Below are 21,375 nucleotides of genomic sequence, written 5' to 3' on the forward strand. Positions count from 1 at the left end.
GTTTGCGTCTCCTACCTCAGGGGTGGTCAACCTGTAGCGTTTGCTGGCAGGGGCTCATGGGAATTGTAGTGCATGGAAATCTGGAGGACCACAGGTTGACTGCCCCCGTCCTACATGACACAGACGCAGAAGAAAGCCCAGAATCCGGAAGGCAACACAGGAAGACCAAGCCAGCACAAACAAGCACAATGAATGACCAAAAAACATGTATCAAAACAGACGTTTATTTTCTAAAAAATCAGAGACTCGAGAAGCCATCTGCACTAGTGTCACTGGAACAGTCTGCGTCTTAATTTGGTACTTAAAATAGACCAGGATAGCTCTCCTTATGCCATTTGCATACCAGATAACCTACTTCAGGTCCCAGGAATTCAAGGCGAGAGCAAGCTTATTTAGGAGTTGCTGGATGATGAACACCAGTAAGAGATGTGCCTATGAGGACCCTGCCTGGGGTGGCGCCAGCCCTAGGATGGGGTCCTCGAGAGACCTGGTGCCTGGCAAGCTTTAACCCTGAGGCCTAAGGCCCCAAGCGAGGGACCAGTGACCAAACTCCCCTCGTACACCTGGGGGGGGGGGCAGGCCCCAGGTCTTTCCCCACAGAGGGAGACTACAGGTTACTGGTTTCCAAGCAGCATGTTTTTATGTATGGTTTTACAAATTCAAAAACACTGTAGGAGCAGGGGTAGTCAAACTGCAGCCCTCCAGATGTCCATGGACTACATTTCCCATGAGCCCCTCCCAGAAAATGCTGGGAATTGGAGTCCATGGACATATGGAGGGCCACAGTTTGACTACCCCTGCTGCAGGGATTTCTGCACCTCAGAGCCACCCCAGCTCCCAGGCACCCCATTTCCCCTCTGCCTGCCTGTGAGGGTCACGTTTGGCAAATGCCGTCTCTCTCCTGGACCTAAGTGTGAAGTGACAGCCCTTGGAGTGGGATTTGCCCTTCTGCACAGCTATCACGGCTTCCCACCCACCCACCCCCTTGCAGAAACCTGTCAACGCTGTCCCCCATTTGGCCCCACATCCGAGAGTGAGGAGGGAATCCCGGGGGAAGAGCGTAGCTCACAGCAAAACTTTTAGCGTGGAAGACTAAGGAAGCCACCTTGAATGCTTTGCTTGTAACATTTCTCAAAAGAGGTCCACAATGAAAAATAGCTTCTTTGCTGCTAGGAAGGAAGAGATGCCTCCATTTTCCTCGAAAACAGGTAACAAGACAGGGAGCAAAAAAACCCCCAACAACAGTTGTGTTTTAACAGCACACAACAGAACGTTTTCTTGGGCCCGGACCTGGGAACAAGAAATGGCATTACTCCTTGTAGCCAATTATAAGTTGCCCTCGTTGTGAGCAGCCATGCCCATTTCAAGGAACTCATCCTGAACAAAATGGCTGAAGACAGCGGTTTAGGTCACCCTGTCTCAGACACAAAGATGCTATTTCTAGAATCTTCCGGGCTCTTAAAACAGACTCGCTTAAATGGCAGCGGCCCCCAAGCCAGTCAGAGCGCACTCCAGTCAATGGGCTTCTTCCCAGATTTCTGCAGCCATTCGTTTGTCTTTGAGAAATGCTTACAGCCGAAGAAGCCCCTGTGGACAGAGAGGGGCGAAGGGTGGACCGTCTGCAGGACATGGTGGCGCTTCTGGAAGAGAGCAGAGAGAAGTCACCTTCACCACCTGTCCCACCTGCATTTGATAGACCCGTAATTCATTCTTATTTATTCAGAACAATTCTGGCGCCACCTTTCCACGCAACTCAGGGGCCCCCAAGGTGGCAAACGTTAAAAGCATTTCAAAATAGAGGCGGAGAATGTCTAAACCTAAACCCAAACAAAACCAGGATTCCAACCACTCTATTACACAGGGTCAGAGAAAGGAATCGCCCAAGCAAGTCTAATTTGGCGCAGAGCTGTTTTGGGTTCCAGTGTGTGGAGAGATTTGGGTGGGTTGTTGATCTGAAGCAAGCAAACCAAGTGTGAGTTCAGTGGCGCTTTGTTCTAGTGTGCAAAGAGGTTAGATTTATTTTGCCCCCTCTTCTCCAGGCTGAACAGCTTTTCCTCAAGGGGTTTGGTCCCCTGCCCTGGATCATCCTCACTCTCCTTGGCACTCTCTTGATTTTTGTCTACATCCTCTTTTCTGCCAGCAAAGAGCAAAAGAGGAAGGAAGACGCAGCCACCCTCTGAAATCCGGTCTCCATACCCAGTTGCTGGCAGCGAATAGATCCTAAAGGCAGCGGTCTCACTGCGTCTTAGCTGAGCGCCCCCACCCCAATGCACACGCTGAAGAGGCCACGGCTAGAATCCAATGGCTTCTAGGCCCAGACTCCTCACTGCAGGCCAGCTAACCCAGCCTCTCCTTAACGCTTTGCTGACCAAGCAGACATGACTTTGGTCCGGATGGGAAAGGGCAGGAGGACTTACTCTGTCGATGGCACTGCCCTTCTTCTGAGCATAAGCTCCCCAGAGCATGAAGACCAGCCCCTCCAGGTTTTGGTTCAGCCACGAGACCACCGCATCTGTGAACTGCTCCCAGCCCTTCTCCTTGTGGGAATTGGCTTGGTGCGCCCGGACTGTGAGGACCGCATTGAGCAGGAGGACTCCTGGAGCACACAGAACGGAAAGGCATGAGCACAGGCAAGCAATGACCGAGGGGCTTGCCCCATAGGAGCACCGGGTCCTGGTTCCCTGGGACACACGGGGAAGGGAGCCATAAAGATGTGGTTGAAACGCATGAGGATATACATGTGGACAAACCACAAATCCACCTATGGCAGAAGTGTGAATCTGCCCTAGCCTAAACCTAGCAATAAGCTTGTCTGACTTTTCTCGGAAGGTTCACGCAGAAGAATATTTTTTATAACCACTTTTCATGCCCCAGATTACAATGGCCATCCCTGACTCTCCACACAACACACACCCTGTAAGGAAGGTGCTGTCAGGATCTGTCTGTGTGCCAACTTCATGCCATGGTCATTTGGTATTATCATTTGTCAGGTATCAATAGCCACCTGTCACCGACTTCTGTTGCCGTACTGTCATTTGTAAATGTGTGTGGGGGGGTATGTCGCCTGGGGAAATCTAGCAGATTGTAACTGCCTCTGTTGTTTTGTATCCCCCGATTCAAATTGGGGAAAGGGAATTTGGACATTATCAGGGAGGCTGGCCTTGGGGGATTCTTGCATGAATGATGAAATATACACCTGAGTACAGGACTAGTCCACGTACTTGGGGTGTTTCTGTGCGTGTGTGTGGGATTGGGGCTTTGGGGGTTACATGGATCAGTGTATTGCCTATCAATTTGGTTTCTAAATCACGAGCTTCTATCACCACTGCCACAATAAACCGCTTTTGCTGCAAGTGCCAAGCGTGCTCAATGAGAAAGTCAGAGGGGGATGTGACAGGTGGGGCTGAATGAGCTCACAGAACTGTGATTGGCCCAAGGAACCCCACCTGTGGGGGAGGAGTGGGGGAATCCAGATCACAGCCTGCCCCTCTTAACCACTAGAGCACACGGGCTCTTGGGACAGGGTGGCCTCTCAGCAGCAGAAAAATGGCCTGGCCTGGGCTGGGCAAGCAGTGCTAAGAGCAGCCACTGGGGAGCCATCCTGGTCCAAAGCAGGCAAGTGCTCAAAGAGACTCATCAGCTTCTGCCAGGGCTGGGAAAGGAGAAAACAGCTTCTGCCTGTCAGGGGCTAATGCAGGAAGGGGCCCGGTCGAGAATGCAAAACTCCATCACCTTGTCTGGCCCATCCTGTCAAGTCTCCATGGCCGGGATGAGAAAAGTCTTCTATGTCTGTTGTAAGCTCTTTGTAAATATTTTCTAGGCTGCAAACAAACAAAACCAAGGTTTTGCATCTGAGCACTTCCAAGATTCAGAAAACCTTTATCGACATATAACTTGAAGTACGTAGCATGCTTCCTAATGATAAACCTTGTTTCAAATAATCTGCAATATCCATTAGAAAGTATGAAGCACTTTCTGTACCCATCAAAAAGCCATGACAGGTTGCCGTGAAAAGGGCAACCAATGAGAAGCAAGCAGGCATGTCTGATCCTGACACAACTCTGGGATTTTTATACAGGCCAAGGTGAACCTTACCTGGGTGGAGGTGGAACTGGTCTCTGGACACTGAAGCAGAGGCCGTGCGCTTGAGTGGGTCCATGATATGGATCCTGGCCCAAGATGACCACTTTCACCTTTAGTTGCAAAAACAAAAAAAGTTAACGCTATCCTTGGTCATTCTGACTCTCAAGTCCCCAAATATAGGATTACTCACCTCATGGATGTCACACATCTGGGTCCAGGTGAAGACTTGATTTGGGGGTGGGTAGACAGTGTAACGCTTGCGCTCCTCAGCAACAAAGGCCATGAGCTGGGGAGAGAGAGAGAGAGCTTAGGGACAAGGGAGGCAGTGAGATAAGTATGTACCAGGTCACATTATGTACCAAATGTTGAAGAATAAAACTTCCTTTTGACAAGACTTAGGACTCACTAAAACCCAGCTCTTTGAAAGGGAGCAGCCAGCCAACTGTACTGCACAAAAAGAAGTCACACGCACTGACGGCTTCTGCGGAGACCTCCACGTGGGGGCAGGTGAGCCCTTTTAAACAATGTTTACTACATATTGGGGTTTTTGTACCACTACATTTTGTAATCCATTTCAATTTACAGATAGATACATGAAGCAAATATATATATCACTTTTATCCACCTTCAGTCCTGAAGTGTCCAAAAAAGGTATATAAATAGAAATACCTTATATATAAACCTGAAGAACAAAACTGCACTGTTCAAAGAAAACAATAACTAAATTGTATCAACTGCACTGAACTTTATAACAATACAGAAATCATGCCCCAAATATATACAAGCTTTCAGGGAAGGAAATATAAGCGCAAAACTAAATATATAAAGTAAACACAACCAGGTTAATGACACCAGGTTTCAGTTACCTCAGTAACTAAAGCCTGGATTAGCTACTAGCAGTGGTGACCTACAAAAGGGCACCGATTCAGTGGGCAGTCCCATGTTTAACACACAACAGATCAAAAGCCAGCTCGGTGTAGTGGTTAAGAGTAGCAGATTCTAATCCGGCAAGCCAAGCTTGGTTTCTCACTCCTACTACTCCACATGCAGCCAGCTGGGTGGCCTCGGGCTACTCACAGTCCTGATAGCGCTGTTCTCACAGAGCAGCCCCACCCACCTCCCAGGATATGGGCTGTGGGGAGAGGAAGGGTGGGCGACTGCGGGGCGCTCGGAGACCCCTTCAGCAGTGGAAGGCGGGGCGAGGGCTCGGGCGCCGCCTCTTGCCTACCTGGGAGAAGTAGGGCTTGGAGAACTCCGCGGCCAGCGAGAGCCGCCAGCTGCGCCCGAGGTCCGCGGGGCAGAGGCTGGAGGTGCGCGCGGCGAGCCTCTGCAGAGCCGCCTCCTTGTTCCTGCGGATCCGCTCCAGCTGCTGCGGGCTCAGCGGAGGAGGCCCGGGAGAGGCGAGGCCGGCCTTGGCGCGCTTCGGGGAGCCGGCCTGCGGGCGAGCGGGGAGGGAGAACAGGCGACACTGCGGGGGCGGCCGCGGCCGGGGCAGGCGCGCGAGGGCGGCCATGCGCAGGGATCGCCGCCGCCGCCGCCGCCACTTCCGGCCAAACAGCCCCACGCGGGCCTTTCGCGGCAAAACCCGCGGCCCACCCCGCTTCCCATTGGCCCACCAGCGAAGTCCCGCCCATCCACTTCCCTCGGGGTTAGCCGCAGGCCCATCCGCGTGCCTCCCGCCCCTCGGGTTGCTAAGGCAGCCCTGATCCCTAATTGGCTCCCGCCTAGTCCCTCCTCCCAAGCCATTTTCTATTGGCCACCGACAACGAAGGGCGCCTCCGATTGGCCGCCCCCCTGGCAGGCGCCTTCTTCAACGCGCGCGAACTCCGGCTATGAATGAATGAATGAATGAATGAATGACCGACCGACCCCCCGCGTGTCCCTGCCGGCCTTCACGGAGCGCCCCTCCCTCCGCCGCCGCCCCCCTTACCTGCGCGCTCCCGCCTGGCTCTGGAGAGCGGCTCCGCTTCCTGCCGGGCGCCGCCGCGAAGAAGGAGAGCAGCGTCTTCTGTCCGATCATGGCGCTTCCCTTCCCCGGCGGCGGGGCGCGGCGCTGCAGCCCTGGAGGGGGGGGGGGATGAGGGAGGGGGGTCCTCTGGCGCCGCCTGCCCCCCTCTCGGCCGGACCCGCTCTCGACCCCTCGGCAGCCCGAAACTGGCGCCAAACGAGTGCGCAGGCGCGTGGGAAGAGGGCGGCCTTTACGGTGGGTTCACTCTGCGCGTGCGTGGCGCCGTGGGAAACCAGGCCCAGCGGGAGGGGGGAGTGGCCGCGATTGGCGCATGCGCATTGTGCGACAGTCAGACTCGCAACTTCTCCGACTCGCGTGTTCAGGGCGGTGACGTGTGAGCGGAGGCGAGAGGCGTTGCCTCCTCCTCCTCCCTTCTGGCCTTGACCCGTGGCGGTGGGTCCCGCTGCCAGCCTCCTCGGCAGCAGCCTCACGCCCCTCGGCGCACTGCTCTTGGACATGGAGGCTCCATTTAGCTCTTAGCAGCCCCCTCCCCCCCCCCTCCCGCCGCCTGCCCGGGACCCCACTTCGTGCAGCGGCTGACAGGGGGGCGGGGGGCAGCGCGTGGAAGGCCGGTCGCTTCCAGGGGGGCCCGCTGACCCCTCGCCCCCCCTTCTGCCTCCCCCTTCTGCCTCCCCCCTGCAGGCGCCCTCCCGGATGGCGGCCTGCGTGGCCCGAGGGGCTCCGGAGCCGCGGGAGGAGGAGGAGGAGGAGAGGCCGCCGCCGCCCTGCTCGTGGAGGGAGATCCGGGCCGAGGGGCTCCGCTGCAGCTACACGGTCCTCTTCTGCCGGGCCCAGGCCGACGCGCTCTTCCGGGCGCTGGAGCGGGAAGTGGCCTACCTCCCAGGTAAGGGGGCCCGGAGCCCACCCCGGAGCAGCAGGCCGCGAGCCAGATCCCCTCCGCTTCGCCCGTAGCGAGCGCAGCAGGTTCCTGGGCATGGCTCCGGCAGCAGTGAGAGCTCCCCCTTGACAGGGGGCCCCTGGAGCCGCGGAGGGCCAGGCTTGGTTGGGGCTGCTGGGGAGGGGAGGGGAGGGGAGGGGGGGGAGATCCCCTCTTAGAACAAGTCCCAGGTCCAGAGAGGGGGGGAAGCAGCACTGCAGGAAATGAAGGGCCCAGCCCCCCCCCCCCCAAGGAAGGAAGGAAGGAAGCCCCCGCAGACTGTGCTGTGGGGACCCAGCGGACACTCAGCCTCATCCCCCGAGATCCCTGCTGGGGCAGACTGGGCTTGGCTGAGGTCCCACAGGAGCCTGGGAAGTGTTCCCGGGTACCGTCAGCACTTGTGGCCTGGCAGCCATGGCTGTCTTCCTCGGAGGGAGGGAGGGAGGGAGGGAGGGAGGGAGGGAGGGAGGGAGGGAGGGATTGTGCCTTGGACCATCTGCTGCAAAGCCACTGCCCAACACCTCGGATGCCGTGTGGGTCTTCCAGTCTTCTGCCAAAGGCCGGCTCTTGTTCCCATCCCGATGGGGAGACCCACCTTGAGCTTCTTTTTCCAAACAGGGGAGCTGACCAGAGTGCAGGTGTTTGGCAAGTGGCACAACATTCCGAGGCAGCAGGTGACCTACGGGGACCCCGGGCTGACCTACACTTACTCAGGCGTCACCTTGTCTCCCAGACCATGGATTCCCGTTCTGGAGCATATCAGGGACCAGGTCCAGCTGGCCACGAGCCACACCTTCAACTTTGTTCTCATCAACAGGTAATAATAGTAATTTCCAAGGCTAGGATGGCAGGAAGGGCTTGTGGCCCCGCCCGCCATGGCCACGGCCACCTCTGTGGGTCTGGCTGAGAGTGCGATCTGCCCTTGGCAGGGGTCAGAGGGCTTCCGCCGGGACGGGAACTGGAGCGGGTCTTTTCTGCCTTGGCAGGTACAAGGATGGCCGTGACCACATAGGGGAGCACAGGGACGACGAGCGGGAGCTGGCCCCTCGCAGCCCCATCGCCTCCGTCTCTTTCGGGGCCTGCAGGGACTTTGTCTTCCGGCACGGAGCTTCCCGCGGAAGGAGGCCCTCGTGCCGCATCGAGCCCATCCGGCTGCAGCTGGAGCACGGCAGCCTGCTGGTGATGAACTTCCCCACCAACCGCTACTGGTACCACAGCCTGCCCAGCCGCAAGAAGGTCTTGGCCCCAAGGATCAACCTGACCTTTCGGAAAGTGAGGGCTGTCTAGCGCCACGGAGTGCGACACACACCTCTCCGGTTTCCACACGCCCTTTCTTCCGCCCGCAGCCTTCCCTACAAGGGCAGCACGACACGTGGATCCCACCGTGCCCACCAGGACCCCCCCTTCAGTGTTTTTGAAGCAGGACGTTAAGGGAGCGAGTGAACCTTGGGTTTGGGTATCGCTGCAGTGGTCATGGGGCAAAGATCAGTTTCTCCGCTCCCTCCTGGAGCCACTCTCGGGCCTCTTTGAGCCACGGTCTTGGCCATACTGGGACCTGCCAGGTACGGTCAGGGCAGCCTTTCGAGAGACCGGAAGGTGGGTCTGGGAGTTTCACTCAAGGGCACCAAGGTGGTTGCTTTTTCAGAACTCCTGTCAAGATAACAAGCAGCTTTGCAGCGTTGGGAGCCACAGGAAAGCCTCCTGTAGGCCAAAGTCCAGGACTTGGATGAATCACATTCTCTTGAGCAGCAAGTCAGCTCCCCCCTCCCCCCCCCAAATGGCTGCAGCCAGGAAAGGTGATTATTGTTTTTTTAGCTATTTAGGTTGTTTCTCAAAGGCAACATTAGGCCTTCTTTCAAAACCACTTTCTCAATAAAACTCCGTCTGCCAAAAGCAAACCCTTCCACCTGGCATGGAACTACATTGCAGACTCCTGCTTCTGCTCCTGCGACCGTTCACGGCGGTGCTGCCAGTGGAGAGACAGACAGCACCGTCTTGCGGATTAAGTTTGCCAAAGAAGCACACAGCGGCTTTTATTCAGGAGAGGGGGAGGGGGAGGGTGGGAGAAGCTATCAAAGAATTTGGGGGGGGGGGGAATATGGAAGTCCGGGAAAGGCAGATGGGCCTGAGAGAGAGAGAGAGAGAGCGGAGGCTGCCCCTGGCCCAGCCTTACTCAGCTTCTTGTGTGATTCCAAGGTGGGGCCACAAACACTTTCTGTAGCAGCCTGAGCAAACACAACTGACCTGCAGCCCAGAGGGCTTTATTCTTCAGATGCCCACCGGCCAGAAAATTCCCAGTCTGTTGCATCCATTCCAGCACTAGCCGGTCCCTCCAGCCGAGGAATGTCTTTCCCAGAGAATCGGGGAATCGCTCACACGGGCCTGTTTCGTGGCATGGTGCCCTGGCAGCACCCTTAAGGACTCAGTCCATCCCCAGAGCTGATCCGGTGCCTTGGCCTTGACCCGAACCCATGGCCACTGAGGCACACGTGTGCACCCCCCGCCCCCATCTCCCCCAAGCAAGCTGAAGCACAGGGCAGGGATTCCCTGCAGAGTTCGGGAAGGTGGACTGCAGTGACTTCCTCGCCTTGTACATTTGTGAATCCAAAAGCACCTTTAAGACCAACCAAGTTTTATGCAGGGTGTGAATTTTCATGTTGATGCACACTTCCTCAGGTGGTATGCCTGCACATGGAAGCTCACCCCTTGAATAAAACTTGGTTGGTCTTAAAGGTGCCTTTGGACTCACATTTTGTTCTGCTCCTTCAGACCAACCGAGTGACCCACCTGGATCTGCCTTGCTTTGGGGGCAGATCTGAAGGAACAGGAGTCCAGGAGACCAAGCTGGGCAGCAAAGGAGAAGAGCGGTGCTGGGCCACTGCAGACGAGTCAGAGGAGAGGCACACCTGCTGCCACCCTGCCCTGCCTCCTGCTGCCTCCACGGCCCCAAAACAGTCCTGGAGCAACCACTGTGGCATCTTCCGTCTCTGGGCCAGCTCCCATCAACGACAGCAGATTCTACCCATGTGCACAGCCCCATCCCTGAACACGAAAACCACAGGTCATATTTGGCAGAAGTAGATTTAAAACATACAAAAAGAGATGCAGGGCTCCAGGGGATTGGGGGGGGGCATTCATTCCATTGCACAGCTGGACACTTAAAGGAGGCAAGATCTCAATCTGTCCACTCATTTTAATGCCAACATTGCTGGGGGGGGGGGCAGGCATCCCTTTCGCATCCAATTGCTCCATGTTCAACCACGTGGAGCCCCAAGAGACTGCAGCCTCTGCTGCTGCAGGGAACTAAGAAGTCTCTTGCCCCCCCCGACCCCCCACTGCTCCCCTGGGAACCTTAAGGGGAGGGACCCGCAGGGGCTGCCTACGGATTCCAGAGCAGATCAAAGGCACTTCATTTGCCAGCTGAGCTCTTCTTTCGTGGCTGCTGGGGAGGGGGGGGGTAGACTGCCTCGGGCAGGTGAGGTTCGCGTGAGGGGCATGCCATGAAACCCCAGCTGAGGTGCACTGCAGCTCCCAGGAGGCAGCCTGGTGGGGGATGCTGCACCTCCAGCATTCCCATGAAAATGCCCAAGCTGATTCACTGGCACAGAGAAACAGGTCAGAGCCGGGGCGGGGGCGGGGGTGGGGGGGAGGAAAGTGAGAAGAGAGGCTCAGGAGCGGGGGGGGGGGGGGGGGGCTCTGGCCGCCTCGGGAGCTGCCGAGTTCACGGCTGGCTCTGGGCTACTCACAAACCAGCTGCTGCACCTTGTCTGGGACTCCGGAGCCTTCCTCTAAGGCGGTTTTACGTAGACGGAGAGCATCCCTCTGTTGCAGGGAGGTGTGACACAGTCAAAAAAGTGCACTCCCCCCCCCCCTCCAAAAGAGGCTTGATGCTCATTCCATCACCAGTCCATGAAACAGGTAAAAACTGGCCGTGGAGCCTGCGGAAGTCGCTGGGTGGAATTCACTGGTGGAGAGCTCTACCGACACAGGGGGACACTTCTCTAACACTGACACACGGGTGGAAGAGCCCTCGGCGAGCGCATGGACTTGGGGTGGTGGGAGCCCACGGCTGCCCCCGACGCTGGCAAGGGAGCCATTCGTGCAAAGCGAGCAGAGAGCCCCCCTCCCCCTCCTCCGCAGGCCCTTTGCTCCGTTCCTGTCACTCCTCGGCCCGCAGCTCCTGCTGCTGCTGCAGCCTGGGCTGGACGCGCTCGTAGAAGAGCAGGTAGGCGCTGGACGAGAGGACCTCTTGCAAAGTGGTCTTGTGCACAATGTCGTCCGAAATCCACAGCCACTGGTTGCTGGCGGCCAGCGGGGTTTTGCAAGGAGGAGGGGAACGGCGGTACGTCACAAAGTGTCCTGAGTGCATGTCCCCGTGGTGAACCACGACTGCCATCAGACGGTAGAGATACGCTGGGGAGCTGCCGGAGGGAGGAACAAGGGCGAGGCGGGTTTATTTTACGCGCTGTAGCTCTGCGAGTCCATTTCCCACCCCCGAAATAAAACAATTGGATGCTGTGGGTTGGGAGTTACTTTTGTTTGTCTTATTTTAGCTGGTTTTTAAGACATGGCTTTCTGACAGATTCAAGTGGGCAGCCACGGAACAAATGCAGAGTCCAGTCAGGCTCCTTTAAGACTGACAAAGTTTCATTCAAGGTGTGAGCGTCCGTGGATACACGCACCTCCTCTAAATTTGTTCTATGTTCTTATGGTGTTTGTTTTTAATCTGCTCGACACCCCAGAGGCCTAGAGGAGGGCAGAAAGGTGGGGTAAACCTTCTGTAAACAAAACAAAAACTCTGTATTCACTTCTATAGCAACATCTGGTCCAGCCAGAAACTAAGGGGGCAAACATGTATGGAACTCAGTAGAGCCCAGATTTCCTCAGGATTTTTGACCCTTTGAGCTAAGCAGGAAGGATCTAGGCCGAAGCGATCCCTCAGCGGTCAACGAGGAAGGAAGCCGGCCACGGACTCTGCTTCTCTGGGGAGCTTCAGCGCCTGCTGGTGTCTGGCTTACCTGTAGTCCGAAACGGCCGTGAAGGGAAACACGATGGGCGAGGCCAGCAACGACGGGGAGCAGGTGCCGTTCACAAGCGAGGGTTTATTACCATCCAGCTGTTCCACATCTGCAAGAGATTCACAGCATGTCTGTTGTTTCTGCCATTATTGAGGGATGTTCATTTAGCCGAATATCCAGGGTGCCAGCCTGTGGGGGTTGTAGTCGGCCGGCCTGTCTGCCTTCTCTTTATGGCCCTGATGCTCCTGCCTGCACTCCTCCCCTCCCTTCTCCCCTCCAAAATGCGGCCTTGGGGACCCTCTGTCTGTCTATCAGGTTGTTGAGACTATTTTATGTTCTCCCGCTTTCTCTGGATTCCTGGGCGGGGGGGGGGGGGGGGAGCAGGGTCGGAGATGTCTGGGGGGACCTGTGCTTCTTGCCTCCGTTTTGATCAGGCCTTGTGGAGAGCGCTTCTTACTCAATCGATGGGCAGCTGAAGATCCTCACACAAGCATCCGGGGGGATTATGTGCAAGGCTGCTTCAAAGGTTCCCGGGAGGCCTTCTAAGACTCCGCCTCCCTTCCCTTGGCCCCGCCCCCTGGTCTTACAAAACTCATGCCCGGCCACAATAACCGAGACGGGCACAGCATGTTTCTCTTCATCTCATCCTGGCCCTGCGGCCTCCTCCGCGAGTCCTGCGGGGACCGTCCACCTCCGCCTGCCGCTTCTCCCGCGCACCTGGAGACTTTGCCTTGGGCGAGGCCTCTGGCTGGCTCCCCGGGGTGGGTTGGTGGGTGGGGAAGCGATGCCTGTAGGTGTCCATGACGAGGAACTCGCTGAACTGCACGTGCTCGTTCCGCTTGAGAGGCAGGCCGTGGCTGGACCAGCTCAGCCTCTGCAGGTGGATGCAGAGACACTGCGGCAGCTGCAGCGGGAGACGGGGGGGGGGGGGGAGACCCATGAGCAAGAAGAGGGCAGCCAAAAGGACCTTCCCATGAGGCCTGCTTCTCATGCCCGGGACTGTCCTGATCCAGCCTGAGAACGAAGGTTCACAAATGCTCTTCTCCGCGGGCACGAGAGTCTCTCTTCGTTCCCCCCTTCCCTGGCACAATATAGAGTCAAGCGGGGCCAGCGTGTTGGGCACGACCGGTAAAGGGCTTCCAGGGCCCACAGCAACCAGCTGCTTGACAGGAACACTGAGCCACGGGGCTCTGCAGGTATTGGCAAGGGACCTCAGGGACAGAGATGCCTCACACACCAGTGGCTGGACGCTTTATGACCCACGGGGCAGAATTCAGGAGCCTGAACAGCTAAATTCTGTGATTCTGTAACATTGCCGGATACACACATCTGTAAAGAACCCCTACTGTTTATTTTCCCATTGCCATTCTCCGATTAAAGACGAGAGCCATCAGGACTGAGCCCCCCTCTTCCCTCCCCAGGGCATTTCTGTCCTGCCCTTCCTCCCAGGAAGACGGAGAGACACACATCGGTCATCTTCCCCCCTTCCTCCTCACACAGGCACTCTGGCCCCACTTGCAGGCAGGCCCAGGAATCCCCCTCCTGAGCGGACTACAATTACCATGAGCCCTTGCCACTAGTCCACGGGCATCAGGAGAGCCACCATATGGCCACCCCGGTAGGCAGAGGCAAGAGGTGACCCCTCCGGCTCCCCCCCCCCACTAGGCGCTGCTGAGAACAGACTCTTACCTTTCCCAGCTTCAGCTGCTTCACAAAGGTGGTTCTCTGGTTCTCTATGTCTTGCCCTCTCTCAGTCCCCTCTGCCTGGACCTGGGAACACAGAATTGCTCCAGTTGAGGCCAGGAGAGAAAGAAAAGACCTATCCCAAGGCTACTATAAATGTTACTAAAACTATTACAAAACAAATGAAATAAAGGGTCCTCCTGAGTGACAGGAAGAATTACACAAATGCCACCAAGTCACAGATAACTTATGGCCACCCCAGCCAGGGGCTCTCCAGGCAAGGGAGGAGCCAGGGTGGTCTGCCACGGCCTTCCTCTGCCCGGCCTCCCTTGGGGGTCTCCCTTCCAAGCTGACACGCCTCCTCCCCTCCCTTTCCAGGCATGAAGGAGCAGCAGATCCACCGCGTGTGGAGGACGCCCTCGTGTGGCCAGGCGGAGGGACGGCAGAAGGACCTACCTTGGTGCAGTACTCGCACACGACGTCCCTGACCGACTCCGAGGAGATGAAATGGTGGAGGCAGCGGTCCAGCGTCATGGGGTGGCCCTGCGTCCAAGGGAAGGACAGTTGGAAGGCCGCCTGCACTAGAAACGGCCGCTTCTTCCTCCACCAAGCCGGCTGCCCCCTCGCCGCAGCAGGGAGGGCCAGGACTCACCCACTTGGAGGCCGGGATGCTCAGGGAAAGGCTGTCAAAAGTATCGTATCGGACAGGGCTCTGGAAGAGAAAGCACGCACAACTCTACCAAAGGGGAACTGAGCAGGGCCTTCATGCCCACAGTCTCCAGCTTCACCCTGCGGTAGGCAGAGTGCACAATCTGCTATGGCAGCCTGGGGCTTGGGTTCAAATCCTTCCTGTGAACTGTCCTGGGGCAACATATGCAGCAGAATGGGGAGCATCACTTCTGACTCCAGGGGAGGCTCCGGCCTGAACCACTTGGAGCAGAGTGGGAGGGGGGTGTGCAGGACATTTTTTGAATGATTCCCCTGCATGCCAAAACCCGCCTCCATGGGATAAACCAGCACAGGCAACCTTTTCCACCTACAGCTGGCAGACTACCTACAGAGGGAAACACTTCAAAAAGACTCCCCTGCTCCTGAAGCCCTGGTCCCCTTCAGCATCACTTCCGCCCTGCCCTCCCCAAACCTGCAGCCGGCTACTGCCTTTGTGCTCTCCTCCCTCCCCTCCTGCTCCAGAAGATCTGCAGGGACAGGGACCCTGTGAAGTCAGAGGTCAGCTCAGCGCCACACCAAGCCCTCCCGCCCTCCCTCCATCCAGGTGCACACGCATACCTGTCGCCTGCAGTGTTTGCACACCATGTTGCTGGTCAGCCGCCCATGAAAAGGATGCTGCAGCTTCCAGTGACTCGAAACAGGATGAGGTGACTCTGCAAAAATGCAACACAGAAGTCCGCTTTACCATGTTGTGCGGCAAAAGCTGACCCAACAGTGCTACAGAAAGCAAACGGATTTACCTCTCATTCTACAGCGTATTTGCTTGTGTGGTATTTCTGGTTGCTGCACAGACACACACAAAAAGTACATGTTAAAAAACCATGTTACAAATTAAACTGTTTCCTGTTTATCCACTTGTATTGGTTTTGGAGGTTTGAACCCTTCTCAAAAAAAATCTTCAAGCACAGTTTAAATATCAATTTTTTAACATAATTTTCTGCAGCTAATCTTTGGAATAAGGAACTCAAACCCAACTTAAAGAAGATGGAAAAATCCAGGATAGTTACTGGACACTACGTAATGTCACATAACAAGAGCCCTGCTGGATCAGACCAACAGTCTGCCCAGTCCAGCTTCCTGCCTCACTCAGGGGCCAACCAGTTCTTCGGCAGGGCCAGCAACAGGGCAGAGAGGCCGAGGCCTTCCCCTGAGGTGGCCTCCTGGCTCTGGGATGCAGAGTATTCGTGCCTCTGAATGTGGAAGGTGGAGGCATTCCTTCAGTCACCATGGCTAGTAGCCAGAGACAGACTTATCCTCCATGAATCTCATCCCCTTTGGAAGCTGCTTATTCCAGTGGCCATCTCTACATCCCGTGGCAGAGAATTCCACATCTGAATCACTCTCTATGTAAAGCAGCATTTCCTTTGTCTATATAAACCTCTGTCTATTTTACACAGGAGTCTGTGCCAGCTTGCCCTTCTGTGGCTCCCAGAGCATGTGCCCACCCTGCTGCTTCTCCAACCCTCACCTCCAGTGACTGCACATCAAACAGATTTGTGACCCGAGGCTGGCGATCTCGTTCATCTTCCAGGGAAGAGGTGAGTACGTGGAATAGCTCATGAGCATCCTGCAGAAAGAAGCAGCCTGTGTGAGTCTGTGAAAGTAGATCCCTCAGGACCTGTGGCATGTGTATGTGCGTGCACATGTGTGTACATGTAGTGGTTTACAGGATGTTTTCAAATTTCTAAGAACTCAAGTTTCCTGTTAAAAAATGTTACTAGTCTTTATGACGTGGTCCCCATGGGGGCCATTTTATAGCCATCATTTTGTGGCTGCCCCACCACCCTGTGTCATGATTTCCCAAAGGTGCCCAAAGGCTAGAAAATGTTGGGGACCTCTGCTTTAAAATGTCTTCCACAGGTGTGAAAAAAGACCAGTAAATCTTGGTGGGGCTGGGCCCTCAGGCCACAGGTATGGTGTCCCACCAGGAAAAGACCCAGAGTGGTGTCACGGTTAACAGCGGCAGGCTGTGATCTTGAGTTCGGTGCCCACCTGCTCTTCAAAAGAGGAGATCTGCCACCGGTACGTCCTCAGGACGTCAAGCAAACAGCTGGCATCCAGGATGTCCTCTTCTGTGGCCTCTTGGCAGGATAAAGCTGAACACACCAAACACAGAAAGGGCGATGACCACAAAATATCAGAGGACACTTCACAGCCATGAGTTTTTCCTCAGGTTTTGATTGCCTTCACGACACTCAGAACAGGTGCTCCTTCACTACTACAGATAGTGGGTGGTCTTATGTACTTATACTCCACCTTGGTCTCCAGGCAGATTTCACTGAGGGAGTCAGTACAATGCAATTATCTTCCAAAGTTTAACAGATATAGTGCAAATTTCTGCATGGGATTAGTCAAAAACTGTGGCTGACATTCTCACGTTGTGTTCTGCCAGGAGGTGTCACTATGGTGCTCTTCAAGATCTCTTGACATGCAAGGGTTAATGCAAAAGCCTTCCAGCACCCTTGCCACATCCTGGTCCCAATTTAGGCAGCTCCTGATCTATCTTCTCTGTCTAGGTTGGTGTGCTCAGGATCCGCCAAATGAAAGGTAAACAATCAGGAAGATTAAAAGAGTAACTTTAATTGGGCATTTCGCTTAAAATAGACAAAAATTAGATTTGCGTAAAGTCACTGGCTTTATTAGCTTCCATGATACAACTGATTTATTGTCTGAATTTTCCATACAGATTGTTTTCAGTCTGCACTATTTAGGATAATGCTTGGTTTCCCTTCCATCTATCTTTGCCTGAGATTTATTGTGCAAAACATGGGAGTTGGGCATACAACAGGCAGAATGATTTCTATCTGACCACTATGACAGATACAGCTCAGAAATTGATTACTCCAGGTGATTTCTCCAACAAATGAGAATCAAGAATCAAAAGAGACTGGAGAACCTAACTTTGGAAAAGTGAGTTGTTTTATGCTTCATGCAACCTAAGCATAAAGGAATGTTACCTTTCAGGAGCTGGAGTAACGTAAGGGATAAACTCTGGCTCCCAGACGATGCAGGCTGGCTGGCCTCAGTCTGAACGGTGAACTCTTCCAACCAGTTGATCAAAGAGGGACACGCAGACAAGCTCTGGAGCAAAGAGTTCATGAAACACGTGTTGCCCAGGTTAAGCAAGCCTGGCACTAGCCCTGCAAAAAAGAGATCGAGCATAGTTTAGCATGGCCGCCTATGTGGCCTGCCGGGGCGGGGGGGGGGGGGCAGAAAGCAGTTGGGGTCCTGCAGGCTTGGTGGCCACACAAGGAGAATCACCTCTCCACAGAATATCAGCTCTGGACTGTAATGTCGCTTCTTTATTTCTGCCTCCCCCACCCCACCAAACCCTGACTAAGAAAGTGGGACAGAAATACTCCCGGTATTGAATATACACTAACTTAGGGGGGGATGGGGCAGCTGCCAAGCAAGGTCTCTGCCTCCACCCCCTCTGTGTGGGGTCAGGAGGCACAGTGCCAAACCCACATGCCCCCCAGTTCACTCACCTTTTTTGCGCTTTTTCCTCTCAGTGATGGGGCCCCACAAGACATAGATGCTCGCAGCAAGAGCGGCTGCAATCCCACCAATCACGCCCCAGTTCTTCATTACTTTGGATCTAAGAAGAGGGAAAGAAGCACAAGTAAATATTATACAGACACCACAGTATTTTATGCCACAGGAAGAACCTGGACAGCTTAAAGAATCAGGTAATAGAAGTCCGTTCCCCCGGAGAGTGGACCCCTCCCTCCCCAAAGAGCATCTGCTTTGCACAAGGCTGACCAGTTTAAAGGGCCAGGGTTGCAGGCAATGGGACAAGAATCCAGAGGATCCCTGCCCGTCAGAGAACACAATACTGTCCTGGACTGACTGAGGGTCTGAGTCAGGATAAGAGAGGGGAGGCCGAGGACCTAAGTGGGTCCAGATGCCGAAGCATCCATCTTCTCCAGGGGGGCTGATCTCTGTACTTTGGAGAGCAGCTGCAATTTGGAGGGATCCCCAGGTCCCTAATCCACGCTGGGTTTTCCATTCGCCTTCCCTTCCTCTCCCCACAACGGACACCCTGGGAGGCAGGTGGGGCTGAGAGAGCTCTGAGAGAACTGTGGCCATCCTGGGTCCTCCTGGCCTTTAGTTCGCTCTACTCTTGAAGTTGGGTCCCTGCCCGGGACAGTCGGCCTGTCTGGGCCGCAGGCTGCCGCCGGCCTCGTCTCCTCCGGTGACTGGGGCTCATCTGGCGCGTGGGGTACACTGCCCCTAGGCCTGGAGGCTCCATCCCGGCTCACCTGCCCCGCCCACTAGGCTGACCTGGCTGCCTGTCCGGCGCGCAGAAGCCGCCGCACCGCCGCCGCCCCCTCCGCCTTCCCCGCCCCGCGGCGGCCCAGCAGCATCGCCCGGGAGACACACGCAGCGCGGCGGAACCGAGAGCAGCGGGCGGCGGCGCGGCGGGGGCGGAAACAAGCGGACCGGAAGCGGCCCCGGCCGAGCCCTTCCGGCGACGGACTCCCTGGCAACCCCCCGCCTCCCCGCCGGCCGCGAAGGGTCCGTCGCTCAGCTGCTCCGCCGGCGCCCCGCTCCGCGCACTCTGGTTCCGAGGCGGGCCCTGGCCTCGGCAGGCGCCTTCACTGGGCTGCGGGCCCGCTTCAGGCTTACCTGCAGGCCTCGCCTTGCCCGCGCTGGGCTGGCTGGCTGGGCTGGGCTGGGCTGGGCTGGGCTGGGCTGGGCTGGGCTGGGCTGGGCTGGGCAAGCTGGCCTGCTTCTCCAAGGGTGGGCGGTTGGGTTGGTGTGCGTTTTAAGGCTTTCTAAATGCCCCCCTGGCCCAAAGCAAATCTGTATGTCGTATGGAAAGGTCATTTCCCAGGGTTTTAAAGTCATTATGCAGCAGAAAAGTGTTAGATTTCCTACCCAGACAAGAAAGCTGATGTTTTACCAGCCTTATGGAACATGCTATGTATGTATGGGCTGCTAATAGGCTAATGACCCATTTAAATGCATGCACAGAGCTTTGCAGGCAGGCAATGCCCTGCAGTCACTTTGCTGTCCCTACCTGCCTTCTCCCTGGTAAAGAAGGGCCAGGCTGGCTGTATCTCAGAGGCCGGCTCTAGTTAGCCCCTGGACGGGAGACCACCGAGGGAGCCCAGGGCCGTGGCACAGAGGGATCGCTAGAAGCCAGCTGTACTTTGATGGTACTTTCCATCGGCAGTCAAGGGAGGGGAGGTCATTCTTGACACCCCCCCCAAAAAAAGTTATGGTGAGGATCATGGGGTCGACATGGATGAAGCCAGTGACCCTGGCCCTGGGGTGACCAAGTGGGGAAACTGGTCAGAGACAGCCCACAGCACCCGCTTAATTTATAATGTCTACTGTACTTGACTTGGGTAATCTTCCCAATAAATTTATATACCAGGGAGGGCGGTGTGTAAGTAAGTAAGTAAGTAAATAAATAAATAAATAAATAAATAAATAAATAAATAAATAAATAAATAAATAAATAAATAAATAAATACAATGTGGAATAGGATGTTCTGTTCATGACATCTGGAAAACATGAGCTCTGACTCACGCTGGAACAAACCTAGCTAGAGTTTTAAGTGTCACTGGAGGGTGCGTGTTTTTTTAACAAATAATCTTACAAGGTCACCCCCATGAGCTTCAAAACCGCATCAGAATTTGAGCTTGAAACTGCCCTGGATAACCTCCTCGCTTTGCCTGCCACCTTCCAGGTGATGCTTCCTCTTGCAACCAGCTGCTGGATTGCTTTGTCATCAGGTACGTCTTAAAAAGAAAGGAACCAATGAGGCAGAAAGCAAGGAAGACATTTAGGCTTAGTAACTTCCTCCCCCCCACCCCCCACCCCCCAGTTGTCTCTTGAAGGAGAAGTCCCAGACTCCTCAGACTCTCCTCACCGGGAAGGGCCCCCAGCCCCCCTCATCATCTTGGCCACCCTCCTCTGCACTTCTTCCAGCTCCGCGGTATCCTTTTTGAGATATGGGGACCACAACTGTACACAACACTACAAATGAAGCCGCACCACAGATCTCTAAAGAAGCATCATGATATCGGCCATTTTGTTCTCAGTCCCTCTCCAAGTAATGGCAAACACAGAGTTTGCCTTTTTCACTGAGCTGACGTGCTTATGGAGCTCTCCTCTCCCACCCCGGGATCCTGTTCCCTTCCAGCCCCTGCAAGTTCAGACTTCATTGGCCTCAACTTGACGTGGGATGCCCTGTGGTGCATCATTGCGCTTCGTTTGGCACATTGTTGCCCGTATTGGGATTGGGGCTGTACCTGGAACCTGGGCCAAGCAGGTGTTCTACCCAAAATGGCAGGGACCATGGAGCGGGCCTTGATGTAGCCGGGCAGCTTACAAGCTTTGTTGTCACCGTCATCTTACTGAAGGCAGAAAGAGCCTAAAAAGAGAAATGAAATGGTGCCTGATGATACATTCCAGGCCACCGAAAGAGAAAAATGAGGTAGCCATAAAAATAACTGACGTGTATTCAGTCCGTTCAGAGCTCCCTGCTTCCTTCGGTGTTGAAAAGCTCCATCTTAATCTTAACTGGTGGCCAGATAACATGCAAGGAGCTTCAAGGGACACTCCCAATGAATGCCAGTGAAAGAGACAAGCCCACAAGATGCGCAACATGACTCTAAGCTTCTCCTGCTTTACACCCTTCCACTTCAAAGCCCTCTGCCTCCAAATCCAGCAGCAGAGTGAATTCAAATCCTGGTGGTCCACACACTCGCTGCTCAGATAGACTGCACCTTCTCAGGTGCCTCTCTCCCTCCACTAGCCATGCCCTGCAGGGGCCAATGAAAAACATGGTGCCTGACCTGCTGCCCCCCCTAAGCCTCTAAGAAAGCTGGCTTTCCATCCACCCCTTTGAAAACCCCTGCCAGGAATGGGGGGGGGGCGGGGGGGAGGTGGCCTCCCGGAATCCCCTAATGGGGTCGCTTAGCCCCGTTGCAGGAAGGCAGGGAAAGCGCCTTGGGTGCAGCGG

At 55.4% G+C, this 21,375-nt stretch overlaps 3 protein-coding genes across 5 annotated transcripts; 1 reads left to right on the forward strand and 2 right to left on the reverse strand.

Annotated features, from left to right (window-relative positions):
- Positions 1–208: 208 nt before the first annotated feature.
- Positions 209–6,254, reverse strand: UNG (uracil DNA glycosylase). The gene is made up of 7 exons (XM_077309123.1): positions 6,014–6,254; positions 5,312–5,518; positions 4,274–4,369; positions 4,096–4,193; positions 3,733–3,821; positions 2,418–2,596; positions 209–1,640 (listed from the first exon to the last, which is right to left on the reverse strand). The coding sequence occupies exons 1-7, from the start codon at positions 6,101–6,103 to the stop codon at positions 1,500–1,502; spliced, it is 900 nt and encodes a 299-aa protein (XP_077165238.1). The 5' UTR covers positions 6,104–6,254; the 3' UTR covers positions 209–1,499.
- Positions 6,255–6,334: 80 nt separating this feature from the next.
- ALKBH2 (alkB homolog 2, alpha-ketoglutarate dependent dioxygenase) lies at positions 6,335–8,889 on the forward strand. Its single transcript, XM_077309124.1, has 4 exons — positions 6,335–6,484; positions 6,734–6,935; positions 7,587–7,785; positions 7,955–8,889. Exons 2-4 carry the CDS (start codon positions 6,746–6,748, stop codon positions 8,253–8,255), a joined length of 690 nt encoding a protein of 229 aa, XP_077165239.1. The 5' UTR covers positions 6,335–6,484; positions 6,734–6,745; the 3' UTR covers positions 8,256–8,889.
- Positions 8,890–9,741: 852 nt separating this feature from the next.
- USP30 (ubiquitin specific peptidase 30) lies at positions 9,742–20,776 on the reverse strand. Of its 3 annotated transcripts, XM_077309116.1 has the most exons (14): positions 20,663–20,776; positions 20,008–20,149; positions 17,887–17,996; positions 17,356–17,538; positions 16,391–16,494; positions 15,867–15,965; positions 15,139–15,181; positions 14,957–15,051; positions 14,322–14,381; positions 14,126–14,212; positions 13,676–13,756; positions 12,704–12,890; positions 11,987–12,095; positions 9,742–11,389 (listed from the first exon to the last, which is right to left on the reverse strand). In XM_077309116.1, exons 2-14 carry the CDS (start codon positions 20,019–20,021, stop codon positions 11,128–11,130), a joined length of 1,434 nt encoding a protein of 477 aa, XP_077165231.1. In that variant the 5' UTR covers positions 20,022–20,149; positions 20,663–20,776; the 3' UTR covers positions 9,742–11,127. The 3 variants fall into 3 exon arrangements, with proteins under 3 accessions (XP_077165231.1, XP_077165232.1, XP_077165230.1); XM_077309117.1 differs by lacking the exons at positions 20,008–20,149; positions 20,663–20,776 and adding an exon at positions 18,661–18,831; XM_077309115.1 differs by lacking the exons at positions 20,008–20,149; positions 20,663–20,776 and adding an exon at positions 18,683–18,838 and having other exon boundaries at positions 9,743–11,389.
- Between the last annotated feature and the right edge of the window lie 599 nt (positions 20,777–21,375).

Source organism: Paroedura picta, chromosome 13, assembly GCF_049243985.1.
Source record: "Paroedura picta isolate Pp20150507F chromosome 13, Ppicta_v3.0, whole genome shotgun sequence".
NCBI lineage: Eukaryota > Metazoa > Chordata > Lepidosauria > Squamata > Gekkonidae > Paroedura > Paroedura picta.